This window comes from Miniopterus natalensis, chromosome 1 (genome assembly GCF_054644295.1).
Source record: "Miniopterus natalensis isolate mMinNat1 chromosome 1, mMinNat1.hap1, whole genome shotgun sequence".
Classification (NCBI taxonomy): Eukaryota; Metazoa; Chordata; class Mammalia; order Chiroptera; family Miniopteridae; genus Miniopterus; species Miniopterus natalensis.
This window is the reverse complement of record NC_142081.1, coordinates 148,895,666-148,911,547: the sequence shown is the minus strand read 5'-3', so window position 1 is coordinate 148,911,547 and position 15,882 is coordinate 148,895,666. Positions and strand designations below refer to the sequence as shown.

Below are 15,882 nucleotides of genomic sequence, written 5' to 3'. Positions count from 1 at the left end.
GCTTACAACAAAATCTGTCTTGTTTCCAAGCACTCTGAGGTTTTGGTATTCAGGCAGAGCTCAGAGGGGATGGACCACCTCTGCTCCACATGGTGTTGACTGCGATGGCTTAGTTGGGGTCAGAGAATCCAAGACATGTCACTCATAGGTCTGACGCCTTGGTGCTGGCTGTTGCCTGGGGTCCTTTAGCTATCTTCTATATGACTCCCTTATCTTACTACATAATCTCTCATTATTCAATATTCTAGCCCAGCCTTTTTCTTACTTGATTGTTGGTTTGAAAAAATTAAAAAGATGCAAGAGCTCTAGAGGCCCAGGCCCTGAAATCAAGTATGATTCCTTATGCCACATTCTACCAGTGAAAGGAAGTCACAGAGTTAACCCAGATTCAAGGAGAGGGTGGATGAACTCTCCCTCTTGATGAAAAATTGGTTTGCGTGCACAGGCAAAGGAGGAAATTTCTGTGACTATCTTGCAGACAGACTACTCCATAGTGCTCTGCTTTTTAAATTATTTTCTTTGATGAAGTCGGATCCTTTCTCACAGATATCTCCCTTCTTTAAATACAGAGCACTTATTATTTTTATCAGTCTTTTGGAAGTTAGTAATATACTGCCTAATGGACTTTCTTGTAGGTTTTTCTTATATATAAAAAAAGAATTCCTGATTTGTCATTTCAGAAATATCACAAACTCTTGGAGGTGAAAGAGGATATTCTATGTTTCCTTGTATCCCATAACACAAGTGCAGCAGGGGTTTAATAGATACCTTCTTGATTATAAGTATTGAGTGATGGAGGGTAACATATTGATACTATGCACAGTGTTGCATTAGAGTCCACTAGATTATTTATTGCTAAATCTCTTGCGGATTATTATGATCAGTTAATCCTGACCTCTTCCAAATATCCCTGACTTTTCTTATATTGATCATATGTGTGTGATTATAGATAATAATTGCCAATGGAAGTATATATGGAGAAGTGTATTTAAAATCATTAATTTTTAAAATTAATGGGGAAAGCACATAAATCCACCAAAAATAACAGTTCCTTTCTGAAATATGCTAGCATGTTTAAACATGTCTGATGTATGGATGCCTCAATTGTTTAAATGTTTGCAATATCCTGCAATGAAATAAAAATTGTCTTCAAAGCTTATAAGCACGCTCAGAGATATGGAGAATCATTTGAAGATTCACAACTATCCGTGAAACCCAAGTGCTCCATCCACTTTTTGAGCATAAACACAAGCATCTGATAAAAAGAGAGCCGGAAAGGAAGAAATGGCACTGACCTAGACAAAAGTGCCATGTCAGCATGAGCAGCAGATAAACTATATCATGAGAGATATTTGGAAAATTTGAATGAGAAATTCTCTTTCATCTATCCCAGGGATGAGTCTTGGTATATAACCGGTGGTATAAAACAATTGTAGTCACAGAGTATTTTTCTGAGATTAGCTGATTTATCCCTCACCTGGTGATAAATCCTGAATGCTACAAAATCCTGCAGGCACTAAGATTTAACTTATTCTTTGGGAAAAATAAGACCCATTATTTCATTCAACAAATATTTATTGTGTGTAAACTGTGTAGGTGCTTGGTGTGCATCAGTAAATAAAACAGGCAAATATATTTGCCTTTGTGGAACCTGCAGTTTAGTGATTCCAATAATTTCCCTTTATCACTGTCAATAATCTATATTGGCTTTATGTATTTTTTAAATTGCCTTGCTCATTTTATAAGAAACTATTCACAAAAGAGTCCCAATCACTAATAAGCTGTGAGTTGTGAGAAAAGAGTTTAGAATTAATTTACGTTAAAAACGGTTTCATTTTCAGACAAAGATACTGAGATTCAAAAAGGTTGGTTCTTACTTGAAATAAAGCCAAGGCCTACAAGCTGCCAGTCCAGTGTTCTTCACTGTCTGCCCATTCTTCCAAAACTACCTGCCTTTTCCTACATTGACATAGTGATAGAATGTAGTCACGAAATCTAGCAATGTCCATGTCTATTAGCTATAAATCCTTTGTTTCCATATGATAGAAACTCAATTTGAATAGTTCAGGCAAGAAAGAGGGTTTTGTTGTTTTTTATGAAAAAGTTCAACTTCTCAAGAGCCCCCAAATACAAATAGAGCTAGACTAGGGAGGCAAGAACCTGAAGCCAACTGGGATGGGCTCTATGTCTCCTGCTCTATTCTTCTCTGAAAAAGCATGTTATTAATTGAGGTCAAAATGACCTAGTGGGTTCTGGGCCAAACTGCCTAGATTCAAATTCTGGCTATAACAGTTGCCAGCTGAGTGACCTAGAACAGTTCAATCAAGCTCTCTAATCCTCAGTTTTCTCGTCTGTTAAAATTAGGATAGTTATAGTATCTGTCTGATAGGATTATAGCAACAACAAAAAAAAAGTAGATTGATTGATAGCCAGAGCTTGGCACAATGCCTACCTCATAGGAAGTCTTCAATGAAGGTGAACCATCATTATAAAATGAGAGATGTTAAGAGCTGAGCTGGGGAGAACTGAGCTAGCTGCCAGGTGTGGGAATAGTCAATTAAGACAATCAAAATAAAAGCAACAATTAAGCGTTTGCTCACTTACTGCCATAGGAAAAGCAAGCCTGGAGAAAAAGGCCATGCTCTCCCAGCGTTCCTTTTTTCCCAAAGAATGGCACCAGGCAAGGGTCACAGGTATCAGCACAGATGGAGGGAACTAACTGCTGGATGGAACCCTAATCAAAAGACTCCCTCAGTTTTATGGACTTGGGGGCTGGGTGGGGAGGGAGAAGAGAAGGGATAGGAAAGGAAAAGTACTGAGTATTAAGATAGAGGGAAGTGTCCTCAAGGTTACCCCCTTTTCTGAACTCTTGGGGGAGGCTTCAGCCAATGTGTTTAATATTCAATAAAAAATTGAAGCCCCACTTTGTGCCAGGAATTATATATTTATAAAAGAGGAATACAAAGCAGTAATTTTTCCTGATCCCCTTGGAAAATTACAGATAATCAGTGCAATAAATGTTAATCATATAAAATATAGATTAAAAGATTTAACTGTGATATTACTATAAAAGAGAGGAACATGATGCTGTAATGGAGTGACATGGCCTAGCCTAGGGATAGGGACAGTCAGTCAAAGAAATTTACCCTAAACTGTAGATGTTTACATTCAAATCTAAAGGATGAGTAAAAGTGAATTAAGTAATTCATTGAATAATGGCAAGTGTCTAAGATTCTTCCAATCAAAGAAAACTATGTTTTTAAAAATTTGGCTAAACTTTGAAATCATCTTGGAGATGGAGTTAAATGGATTCAAGAGATTTTTGTTTTTTTTAAGGTGGTGAAATTGGAAGACTTCATTGAATTAGATATGAGAGGTGGTAAGACTGACTTCTTGGTTTCTGGATAATGGAACTGGATGGATGGTAGGGAGTAGATTATCAGCTTCATCTTTTAGATATTTGAAGAGCCTTTGAGATATCTAAGCAGAGATGTTGAAAAGACAGTAGAATATAAGGAAATTTCTCATCTTAAGATTTTAGATTGTTTGGAACAAAGATCTAAAGTACAATAGACATGCTTTACATTAAACATTGTAAATTTAAATTAACCTTGTAAGTTTCATAAAAATAATTGTTTTACTTGTACAAAACACTGTAATAGGCATAAGGCACATAAAGATGATTAAGATGGTGCCCCTGACCTTAGTGGTTAATAATTTAATGGAAAATATAGGAGAAAAGATGGAGAATTATAATGTGATTTTTAAAATGAAGATCCCCTTTAAAGCATCTCAAGGTAGAATCAAATGAAAGAGAAGAAAATCCAGCAACTTTTATCAGGCTATAATCGTTAAATGCTAATATATTATTAGAAAAAAATAATGTTCTGATGAGAAAGAAAACAAAAACTACTAAAATTTTAGTCTGGGGAATCACCCTGAACAATCACGAAAATTGTCAGGAGCACCATATGATTGTAGTATACAACCTCAGATTGGGGATATTTTGTTTTCATTCAGCTGGAACTAGAGAGCCAAAAAATAAATAAAAGAGTAAAGAGGATAGCAGCAGTTTTAATTCATGCATTTGTTTATTAGATATCTATCAGGATCTAGTATGTACCAATACACCTACCATGATAAGGGGTAGGGGTACAAAAGTAGACAAGGTAGCCATCATTCTCGCTCCACAGATCTTATAGCCTCCTATCATATATAAAAACAAGAAAAAGGAAATAGCTTGTTTATTTAAGAAAGTGTCACTAGTTAGATTTTGCAAAGGAAGTCAGTAAAATCAGTGCCTTCAGTCCATAAGGTTAAGTAGCCATTCTAGAAGATTGAACTCCCTGGGTGTTAGGGGGTTTTAGAGCAGTGTTTTCAATCTTCGCTACAGATCGAAATCATCTGGAAAGACTTAAAAAGCACTGATGCCTGGGTCCCACCCCTGAAGATTCTGATTTAATTGTCCTGGGGTTGGACTGGGGTATCAGAGTTTTTTTATGCTTTCAGGTGATTCTAGCATGCCGTCAAAGTTGAGACCCATAGCTTCAGAGGCATGCTTCATCACTGAAACGAGTGACTTCAGGTGGTAAGACTGAGCAAGGAGCAAAATACTGATTGTGTAAGAATAATCAAAATGATCACCTCTTTAGTCTTTATGTACCAAGAACATGTCTAAACACTTGATATATATTAAGTCAGTTACTCCCACCAAGCTGTGAAAAAGTCACTTTTGCTATTTCCATTTGAAAGGCAAGAAAACTGAGGCCCAACATCACACACCCAGCAGTATCGGAACTAAGTAGCCTGATTTTAGAGTTTCTGATCTTAAACACTAAGATATATTATCTCTAAATATGGGGTAATAGTAATTTTATAGCAAGAAGAATTACAAAAGAAGAGAAAACATAACTGTGGCAGAATATCCATAAATCAGTTAAGTACCAGTTGATAACTGAGAGTGGTTACTATGCCAGCATAGAACAACTTTGAGCTATGTTCATATATATATAAAACAGAACACCTTTGAGCTATTTTCATACATACATATATATTGCTTCTCTTGTTTATATTCTTTATTTGTGGAAATCACTTAAGTTCATCTTGTACATTGTTACATACCGCAGAAGGTTTTTTCAGCAGCAATACAGGGAGATATAAGCGGTCGGATCAGTACTTTTTTTTTCTGACTTTCAAAGACATTTTATCCTGAAGAAAATTCAAGCACTAGGGCTATTCCACATAAGCTAAAGAACAGCCACTACTTCATGGTAATGACCAAGCTGTAGGAATAATCATCCCCTCGGGAGCAAGTTTGACAAAGTGAACTTATTTTGCAGGTGGAAATTCCATACAGGAAATTATTATTGGAGGGATTACTGGCGCACTGCCCTCCTACACATGTCAAAGAGGACACCGTTCCAATTTAACTCTGTAAAATGTCTTTTGGAATCAACCTGCCATATGTATTATTTTACACTTATAATCCATTACAGAACTAATATCTACCAACTAAGAGCTGTGCATTTCTAAGTGGTTGGCTTTCAGCTACCTTGCCTATGCCTTTGTTGTTCCCTCTTTTCCTCTGAAGGCTGAGAAAGCAAATAAAGGAAATGTAGTGGCTGGGAGCACACAGTCGTCTGCGCAGTGGATACTGTGTGTCCTGCAGCTGGAGATTCGGTACTCCAGCTAGGCTTCACTTGTTCCATATGAATACAAGCTAATAAATGGAGGGAATTCCATTTGGTATCCAATTAAGAGCTCTCTTGACTCCTGTTATTAAAGCCAAAAGGCTATTGAGCGTAAAATTAAAGTTGAACAGTTCAGCTCTTTTTGACATTGTAACACTGCCTGAAAAATAGGGAGGTAAGTCAAACTTCATCCTTTAGAACCCATGACAAGTGAAAAGTGAAAACATTGAGGGGGACAGCAGAGTAAATATCTAAAACTTGGACATTTACTAATGACATAACATGTAATGTTAGGAGCATACTACTATTCTCATGCAAATACATCTGCCAGTTTGTTGAACACAAGATATTACATTGATTTTAACAGAAAGCTACAAGATTATTATTGCTAAAGCTCCAATGAAGGAGATAATTAAAGCATTAAGCATTTTTAAGCTTGAAGATGATGTTATGCAATAACCAGAAAATACTATAGGAAATCGATATACTGTAATTGAAAGGAAATTGAATTACTTTTTTTTCTTTTATATCCCTTCTAAATTTTCTCTAGACTACCAGACCATGGAAGATAGTGAGTCTTGTTTTGCCATCAGCACTATGACCTTCTGTAAATCTCATGGTGCCTCAGAGGCCACTTTATTATTATTTACTTAGAAAGTGCTCAACTGAATAATAGTACTGGGAGATTTTGTGTGCATTTTCTTTATTAGTCTTTGGCCTCATCATTTAAAAAAACAACAATAAAAGACAGAAAGAAAAACAAAAACACAACCAGACCAAAGAAACCTTTTCCACAGAGCCAGGAAAGTCAAGTCAGGTTAAGGAAATTTCAAACAGTGAAATCAGAGACGTTGTTAGATAAGCCTCACGCTTGAACCGAAGTGAAATTCTTTTAGTTTTTATCAAACACTATGCCTCTCAATCTTGCTATGCTGCAAGGAATATGACCCATTGTAGATACAAATTCAATTTGGATCTATGTGAACTCATTTTTATTGCTTATTATTGGAAGAGTTATTACAATCAAACTGAATAGCTTGAAGTGAACCTCTGGAAGGTGAATGGATATGAACAGAAATTAAAGAATCTTAGAACTTGAGAAATCTTTGAAAAAGATGTAGATAATCAACATTTCTTTGTGTGTTGCTGGTGTTTACTTCATCTTTCATCTTTGGTGTACATGTTGAGAAGCACATCAGGTCTTAGGGTAAATAAAATATGTGCCATGCTTATCTTTAGAAAGTTGGTCACAAAACATAGAAATTTCCAGAAATACTGTTCAGAATCTCTTGTCCACTTCATTTTTGTACTACTATCCTTATTTTATTCAATGCCTCTTGACTGTTTGAGTGAATAAAAGACATTGCAATGGAAAGAGCAGACCCTCTTGATACACAGTTGCCTCTTCTGTAAAATAGTAATGATAATAATGATACCTTTCTCATGGGGTGGTTTTGAGTAGTAAATTAATTAAATCAATAAAGTTCTATGCACTATGTATATGTAATAATAATTTTTATAAAAATGATGATGATGATTTTGCTCTTAAATTATATTACCAAATTTTAATTCACTACCTATTATATTGAGCTACCACTTAACAGTTCTGAGTCTCAGTTTCCTTGACTATAAAATAGGAATAATAACTTCTCTACCTACCTTAAATAGATCATGTTAATGAAAAGAATTTTTAAGCTATAAAACAGCACCACAATTACAAACACTGAGTCTCGACTTTAAAAAGCACTAGTTTAAATCTTAGATTCCTCTCTTAGCGGAGATGTAACTTTAGTTGAGTGCTTAGTTTCAATGCTTATAATATAATAATGATAACAGCACCTTCTCATAAACTTATTTTGAGCCTTAAATGAGATCTTGTATGAAGAGTTCAGTACCATGGCTGACATATAGAAACTATTGCAAAAACTGTAAAAAGAATTTTTTGTGTCCAATGCTGATATGTGATGAATGGATATATTTTATTTCTAGTGTTCCAGAGAATTTGTATCTTAAACTTTCTGTACCTCAAAATTTAGTCTCTGAAAATCCTAGTTCTTGTTGTCCACAGCTAACATTCAGCTAACATTAAGCATTAGAGTTTGTGCATATGAAGAAGAGTTAGGTAAAAGGAATTACCAATCCTAAAACACAAACTGTTATTAGGAACAGGAATAACTTTACAAGGGCTATAGTCAACAGGCATGTGAGCCTGAGAGAGAAAAAGAAATTAAAAACAAGAAGGGAAGGAGGAAAGAAAAAAGGAAGAAAGGAAGGGAGGGAGGGAGGGAGGGAGGGAGGGAGGGAGGGAGGGAGGGAGGGAGGGAGGGAGGGAGGGAGGGAGGAAAAAAACAAAGAAGGGAGAGAAAAAGAGAGAAAGAAAAGAAAACAGAAAGGTGAAAAACCATCAAGCCATTGAGCAGAAGAGAAAATTATGTCTTATAATATATGTGGGAGAATCTTGCCAAATATTAAATTATATAAGTACTTCATATCAATTTATTTACTTGCCTACGATGCACACACAGTATTTAAAAGTAAAGCTTTGCCAGGCCGGGCGTGGCTCAGCGGTTGAGTGTCGACCTGGGATCCAGGCGATCGGGGTTCGATTCCCGGTCAGGGCACCTGCCCGGGTTGCGGCTCAATCAGTGACTCTCTCATCATTGATGTTTCTCTCTCTCTCTCCCTCTCCTTTCCTCTTTCTGAAATCAATAAAGGTATACTTAAAAAAAAAGGTAAAGCTGTGAGGAAGGACTTTGATTGGCTTGGGTCACATACACTATCATTAACAATTGCCAAACTGGAAAGTCAGTGTCATCAATAAATTGGGTCATTTGGAATATTTGTTTAGGGATGAAAAAAGAAGCAGCTCTCCAAAGGACCAAAGGGACAGATGGGGTTAGTAAAGACACGGCCATTGGAAGAATCAATGTGAATAAAATTGAAAAAGACAGAGAGAAAAAACATCATATATGATACAAATAATGTTTAAGTCATTGCCTAGGTCTGAAGATAAGATATATCTACCTACTTTACCTACTTCAATTACTTTTTTATTATTGTTATTTCAAAGCCCCCAATGCTAGAGTGCTTTAGAATTTTTAAGCCATTGGCTGTATTCAGCTATGTTGAAAGGGGGACAGAATTAAAAAGAAGCTCAAAATTATATATCTTAAAATGTTTGTCCAGAGCATTGTTGAAACAAACTCCTCAACAAGTTTTGGTTAGTCCAATGGTAAATATTTTGACTGGTCAGTACACCAGAATACTATGGTCAAGTTGGCTCTAATATATGTCATATATTTAGGTAAATTGATATTAAATTTACAAAACTTTAAAAAAAAAAACTCAGAAGGAGAAAAAATTGAATTTCTCTGTTTACTTTGGCAACTTAGACCTATTTATCTTGAACAAGATAATGTAGTAAAAGCTATTCATTCAGCTTAGAATTAAGTAATATAACTGTAAAATGGATGGCACATTGAAAATTGAGCTCCTCTCTTAATATTGTAGATCACTTTTTTCATGAATACTGTTTGGTCTAGGAAAATAAAATCTTAAAAACGTAATTAGAAAAAGTGCACATCAAGGAATGTAATTGAGAATAGACTCCGGTTGACCTCAGAAGAGAACAAAAGCACAAAAGAAATTTCATAAGGTTTTAACTTTGGCAAGAGGGCTACAATATCTCTGATAATTAGACTTTCAACACATTTGGGTTTGCTAATTGGATCTAAGTTCTAATTAGACTTTTTACGCAACTAAGAATGACATATCATTGTATGAATTTAATGTGCTTTTACAGTTGAAACCAACAATTAGCAGCCTTTTCCAAATTGCTCTAATAAGGGAAGAGCTGGCTTTTTGTTTATATTGTGGCATCCCCTTCTCTTAAGATATACAGGGAGGCACAAAAGTAGGTTTACAGCTGTGAGTACCCAAAATACAGAGTTTGTTCTTGTATTATTATTTATTAATTATTGTATTATTTTCCATATGAACAACTATAAGGTACTTTTGCCCCACCCTGTGTTATATACATTCAGTTTTCTCCAATTCCTTTTGGGGAGCTCAAAGAGAAACTAGAGTTTTAATAGGAAGCACCTAAATCATTTATTTGTGAGGAATACTTGCCAGTATGTTGATGACTCTGGAAGCCACAAACAAAATGCAATATGAGGAAATAAATCACAGTCTTTAGAGGGAAGCAACACAAATAACCATGTGCCCCTATAAATCGTTCAGTTAATCAAAACAGTCTCTGGATATGACTAAAGGTTCATCACATTTCTAAAGCATGCAGATGTGGAGTAGGTTCCCAAATGTGAGGGCCCATGGACCTGGCATCAGGATTAATGGCACATTTCTTCCCAAGATCTGCATTGTTCTCTGTGCAGCTCTGCTTCTTGAGCAGCTATCTGCTCATTCAAGTCACAGCACCTCTCTTTTCTCCTCATTTCTGAATTGAGAGTCATCCATTTTTCTCCTGTTGTGATTTATAGGTAGTAATTTTAAAACTGGTAGTCCTCTGATTTGGATATTACAAGAGATAAGAACTACATGAAGATGTAAAATTAAACCAGCATTTTGGAGAGTAAAGAGCAGTCGATCATTGTGAGGCTATAAGGGAAAGGCTGCTACCAAAATTATCCAGGTAAACTGATAGCACTAACAAAAACAGGCAAATTATATTGTTTATGTACTGCAAATCTTTGAAATCAACAAAGCCATTTACATGCTTTTTTTCTCAAATAAAAGCAGTAATCCTTCTAACCATAAAAATCTTACTGGTGTTTTTTTCTTCTTCTTCAGTAAAAGCAGTGTATGATGCAATTAAAACCATTGAAACTGTAAAAAAAAATCTAACTCGTGCAGTAATTGATATATTAGAACAGAGTTATGCTAGAATTATATGTGCTATTATTTTTCCAATTAGCACATTACTGGGACTGGTGTTGGTGTATTTATAACTTCATGAAGTTGGATATCCTCAGTGAGTCTTCTAAAGCACTTCAGGTGTCCTGTCATTTGCCACGTGATGATATTTAAAAGCAGGAAATGGTGTATTTTATTGCTCATTTGCTACTAAAAAGGAAAACCTGCAAAGGAACCTTACGGCATCCATTATTCCGGAATTTATCACACAGTTCTCTGAAGGGTCTATAGATAGATGATTGGACTGTTCTTCAGGCAGAAAAGTGATCAAGCTATTTTATCTTTCAGCTTGGGTGCTGGAATCCTGTCACAGGCCTCAATGGGTCACTGACTGACAAGAAACTGGAGAATAACATGCGTGGAGTGGTCCTCCGTGTGGTGACCGTTCTGGTAAGTCTGACCTGAGCCTTGGGGGTTTGGCTTCTGGAGATTGCTTTATTTTTCATTTCTTTATGTTTTATTAACTGATGCCATAATCTTAAAAGAGCTTTAGCAAATCCTCACTCTGCTCTTCCTAAGATATTTGTAATGGTTATATTTTCCAGCCTTCAATTTCTGTGGATCAGAATCAGATTTTCACAGGCTTTTCTTTTAATTACAATGCTTTTGTCGGTATCTTTCTTAGATATTTTAGGCTTGAATTCCCTTCTTCTACAGTTTCCTACACATGATAAAGTGAAGATATCCCTTAAGCATTCTCTCGCTGAAACCCTAGAGTATGCATGAATGTAGGAAATTGTGCCAAACAAGGGTAGATTTTATCAGAGTTGTACATTCAGTAATGCTTACAGCCTAAGCCTGTAAGGACCTACTTCAAAGGAAAAACCATACAATTGTTTAATAAATATTGATTGAGCATCAACTGCATTCAAGCTCAGTGCTAATTACTGAGAAAACTAATGAATAAAATAAATATTAGTCTTTATAGCTCTTATCATCTAGTGACTTTGTGACTATTAAATGGATTGTACTTATGAAACCTATTGCAATTCCATTTACTTGTTAGAAAATCAATAAATAGTAACTATTATTTATATATTATTATTTTTCTCACAATAAAAATAAAATGAGATATTAACAGAAATATTCTTAAGTGGTAAAATGCTCAAATGGTGAAATACTCAAATACTCAAACTCTAAATAGCCAGAAAGCATGAAGACGTACTTTCCCTGGCTGTTTCAATGTGGTTGGCCTTGTGCTACTTTATAGTACGTTTTGAAACCTAATAGTCTATAGTTCTTAACTTTATTTTCCTTCAGGAAATGCTACTTTTTTTTTTTTTAATGATATGTGCAAAAGTATTTCTTACAGACTAAGAAAATTGCAGAATTAGTAAACAGGAGAAGCAAACAGTCTTTTTTATATGCTGATGCTAATTGGATGTTTAGCAAAGTTTATAACAGTATTGGCTGCCCTTTGTACATTGTTTAATACAAATTAAGTAGGCTCAATATAATTTCATGATATAAAAAAATCTGTGATATTCTCTGTAAAAGGAAATACAAATGAGTAGTTTACCACCCCCCTTATTGATGCCTATAATTTATTACTAGTTATTGTTTTAATATGATTTTCACTTTTTGGCAAATAATTAATTATGCTATGAACAAATCAGAACTTAAATGTGAAGGCATTTCTGTATGTACCCAAGTGTATAGATATGTATTTGCATTGATGTGTTAATACCGAGAAAAAAACACCACCCACACAGATATTTAAAGTGCAGTAAACTATTAACAGTTTCTTTTCTAGTCATTAACATGAAAACTCAAGTGACAACTGCAACAAAAGATAATGCATATGCTTTTGAAATTCATATTTTAAGGCAAGTTAAGTATATTCATACCTCACAGTAGGCATAGAATCTGATTGGGAAGAGGCACAGATAACGAAAAAGCTAAGATGTATTAAATATTTACTGTGTGCTACATAGTAGACTAATTTGTTTGCATATAAAACCTTACCCAGTCCTCACAGTATTTCTGATCCCTAGAATGTGGTAGTGGAAAGTGAGACATTCAGAGGTTGGGAAAAAAAATGTGGAAGATTACACAGAGAGTAAGTAGCAGAGAGAGCTGGGATTCCAATCCAGGAAGTCTGACTTCAAACCTCTTAACCTCCTCTTAACATTGTATTATACTCTCTGTCCCCCTACTGTGGTAAGTGTGAGAATTGACGTATTTAAAGGATTTTACTTGACTTAAGAGTTGGAAATGCTTAACTCTGAATAAGATGAAAGTGAGTTATATTGGGAAATCATCATCAGGCCAATTATTTTAAATTCCTTTCAAGGCTGAACAAAACCATTGCTATTTTATACAAGAAATGGTATTGCTTCATACAGTGTTGAAGCCTGTATGTCCCAGTCTCACTGTTAGGACTCATAATGGTCTGTGTTTCCTGCACAGACCTGACTATGGTTAGTGGGTGGAAATATAGAAACAATCTGTTTCCCCCAAGTCCTCTGTGATGCAATATGAATTTATCAATTGGGTGCCCAGTTGGGTAAAAGGTTGTTACACTATTACACTTCCACAGTATACAGCCATTGTACTTAATAACTTTTGCAGGCTTCCTGGTTTTTCCTGTAACTTCTGCTTGAATGGAAACCAGCCTTGACCTTCTTAATTATTCTTACAGGCACCTTTCAGGTCTAGCTCTTATTTATTTGGTCTTGCAAGCTTCACCCACCCAAGACTGAGGATCGCTTTTTCCTCAGCTCACCCAGAAACTCCAATATATTGATGCCCACTACATTTGGAAGCCCAGATTTGGTCTATATTGGACTCAATTTGGCCACTCAAACACCACCCCCATGGATTCCAACACTTGAGAGGGAGAAATAGAAGGGAAGGATCATGTGTAAAAGCCCTGAGGGAAGGTCTTTCAGCCTTTATTCTATTCTAAATTCAGTCCAGTTCCAGCTCTACACGCACAACCCCTTTACTTCTTAGAAAAATTATGCTATCTATGGCACACAGGTTAATAAAACCAATTTTTCCTTAGTTAAGATTTGAAACTCCTAATCTTATCACTGTTAAGGATACTTCATTGACTTGAAGGAAACAATCTAATATTTTTCTTAAAATAAATAATTCAGCTCTGTGTTGTTTATGATCCCAGGACCCAATAAATGGTAACTCAAATGGGTAATTGAGGAGAACAAAATAAAGGGAATGTTGACAGAGAATGTAAATAAGGTTAAGAAAATCAACAAAGGGAGTTGAAGTGCCAGGGCCTAGGTTCACTGCAAGCTTTGGCAACCCTGATGTCTGATGGGGCAGGGGGAGAGAGCAGTAGTAACAGACCTGGCGATGGCTGCACCGTGGGAAAGAGACCACAAAATAGTAGCCGTGACCTTTGGTATGGAAAGAGGAAAGAGAAAGAGAATCATTGCCAAAACCACAATCCTTTAGTGAGGAAATGGGGAGAGGGATTACCCCAATGTCACTCCTCCTATCTTTTTCATCTCCTTTCATTGTCTCCAGTTGCAAATCCAACCCTAAATTAAAGGGCAAGAGAGCCCAAAATAATGAAGACCGTGAAGGTCAGCCTCCCAGGTCACAGAGCAGGACAGTGAAGGACACGACAGGTCTGGAGGGGAAAACAGAAAAACCCACACCAGCATCTATTATTTGAACATACTTATTAAGGATTTTACATGTGCTGACTAATTTAATCATTACACAAAGCCTATAAGAGATATACTAATTACATAAGAAGATAATACATATGCTTTTGAAATCAATATTTCAAGGCAAGTTAAGAAGGGTGAAAATAGGGCATGAAAGAATAAACTAAATTTCCATGTCCATATAACTAACAAGAGCCAGAGATAAATTTCAGGCACAGAGATCCTAGTTCCAGAGGCCATGCTCTTAGCTACTGTGATATTCTGCCTTTGAAATCAGAATGAACTTGTGTTAGGTTTAAATTAAATATGATATAACTATTGAGATTGCAAATGTCATTGGATTGGTAGCTTTGGAACATTTTTCTAAATGGCATCTTTCACGTAAGAATAACTTTGTAATCAACCATCACCAAAGCCACATATATGTCTTAGAAATGGAGGTAAGGAAAGAATGGGAATAAAATCAGACCTACAAGCTTGGTTCGCCTATTAAATTCTTTGTTTCCGTATTTGGCCTACTGATCTCTACTTCTTGCCAAGTAGACCAAGTTTATTACTAAAAGGCAGTTTTTAAGATTATTTTTTTCCCTTTTAACTTTCTAAGTGTGCACTTATGGATAGTCAGAAATGATGAATTATGTCACTGAATTGTAAATATGATGATAATAATTATAAATACTTATGAAAATAAAATGGAAAGAAGTTGGCAAAAAGTGAAAAGAAAGGCAGGCTTAAGAAACCATACTGTAAGAAGTACAAGATATCTGAAAAACATAAGCTGGCATTAGAGTACTCACTGATTAATAATTCCTATTTGTTTCATTCAGTTTGCTTCAAGCAGACACATGGCATCTTTAATAAAACATGAATTCGCTCATAAATTCATGTAAGAAAAATTTATTGTATTTCCACGTAGGTGCTTGGGGTGCATTAAAAACAGAAAAGCCAAGGGTAGGTACCTCTGTTGCAGGCTCGGTCCTGGCCCCAGTCAGGGTGCACTCGGGAGGCAACCAATCGATGCGTCTCTCTCACATCAATGTTTTTCTCTCTCCCTCTCTCTCTCTCCCCTTTCCACTGGCTCTGAAAAGCAATGGAAAAAATATCCTCGGGTGAGGATTACAAAACCAAAAGTAAATAAACAAATGAATAAATAAATAAGTAAATAGTAAGTAAAAACAAAGTTCTGACTTTTGGGGGTTCATCCTAGTGGCATATCTTCTAAAGCTCTCAGAATATTTTTGAAAAACTGCAAAGTCATTGTCCTACACTAAATATACAGTATCCCTTTGCCTAAAACTGCCATAAAAGTAATTAATTTTGTATAAATAGATGTACTGTAATTAGACACTTAAGCTAAAATTGTGGTGGTAATTTTTTTGTATTTTATCAATTCAAAACATACAGTTTTTCATATTTTAATATCCCTGGAATCAGGATACATCTTTCAGTTGATGTCTCCTTGCAATTATAATTGGCAGTAAGGTTTTTTTTGTTTGTTTTTATTAGTGGTAGGTAAAATGAGTATGGATCTTATAATTTAAAACATTTTAGATTCAATAATGTATAGATGGTATTTTTACAAAATTAATTAAGTTAATGGATATTCCTGGAAAGTTGAATTCAAT

The 15,882-nt window shown here is 35.5% G+C and overlaps 1 protein-coding gene across 2 annotated transcripts in view; it reads left to right on the top strand.

The window, feature by feature from the left end:
• The window catches only part of GRID2 (glutamate ionotropic receptor delta type subunit 2), a 1,226,675-nt gene that overhangs the window by 864,945 nt on the left and 345,848 nt on the right, over positions 1 to 15,882 (top strand). For both annotated transcript variants that reach the window (XM_087826562.1, XM_087826560.1), the window contains exon 9: positions 10,911 to 11,012. In XM_087826562.1, the coding sequence (XP_087682688.1) occupies positions 10,911 to 11,012 (102 nt within the window). The remainder of the gene's footprint in view (positions 1 to 10,910; positions 11,013 to 15,882) is intronic.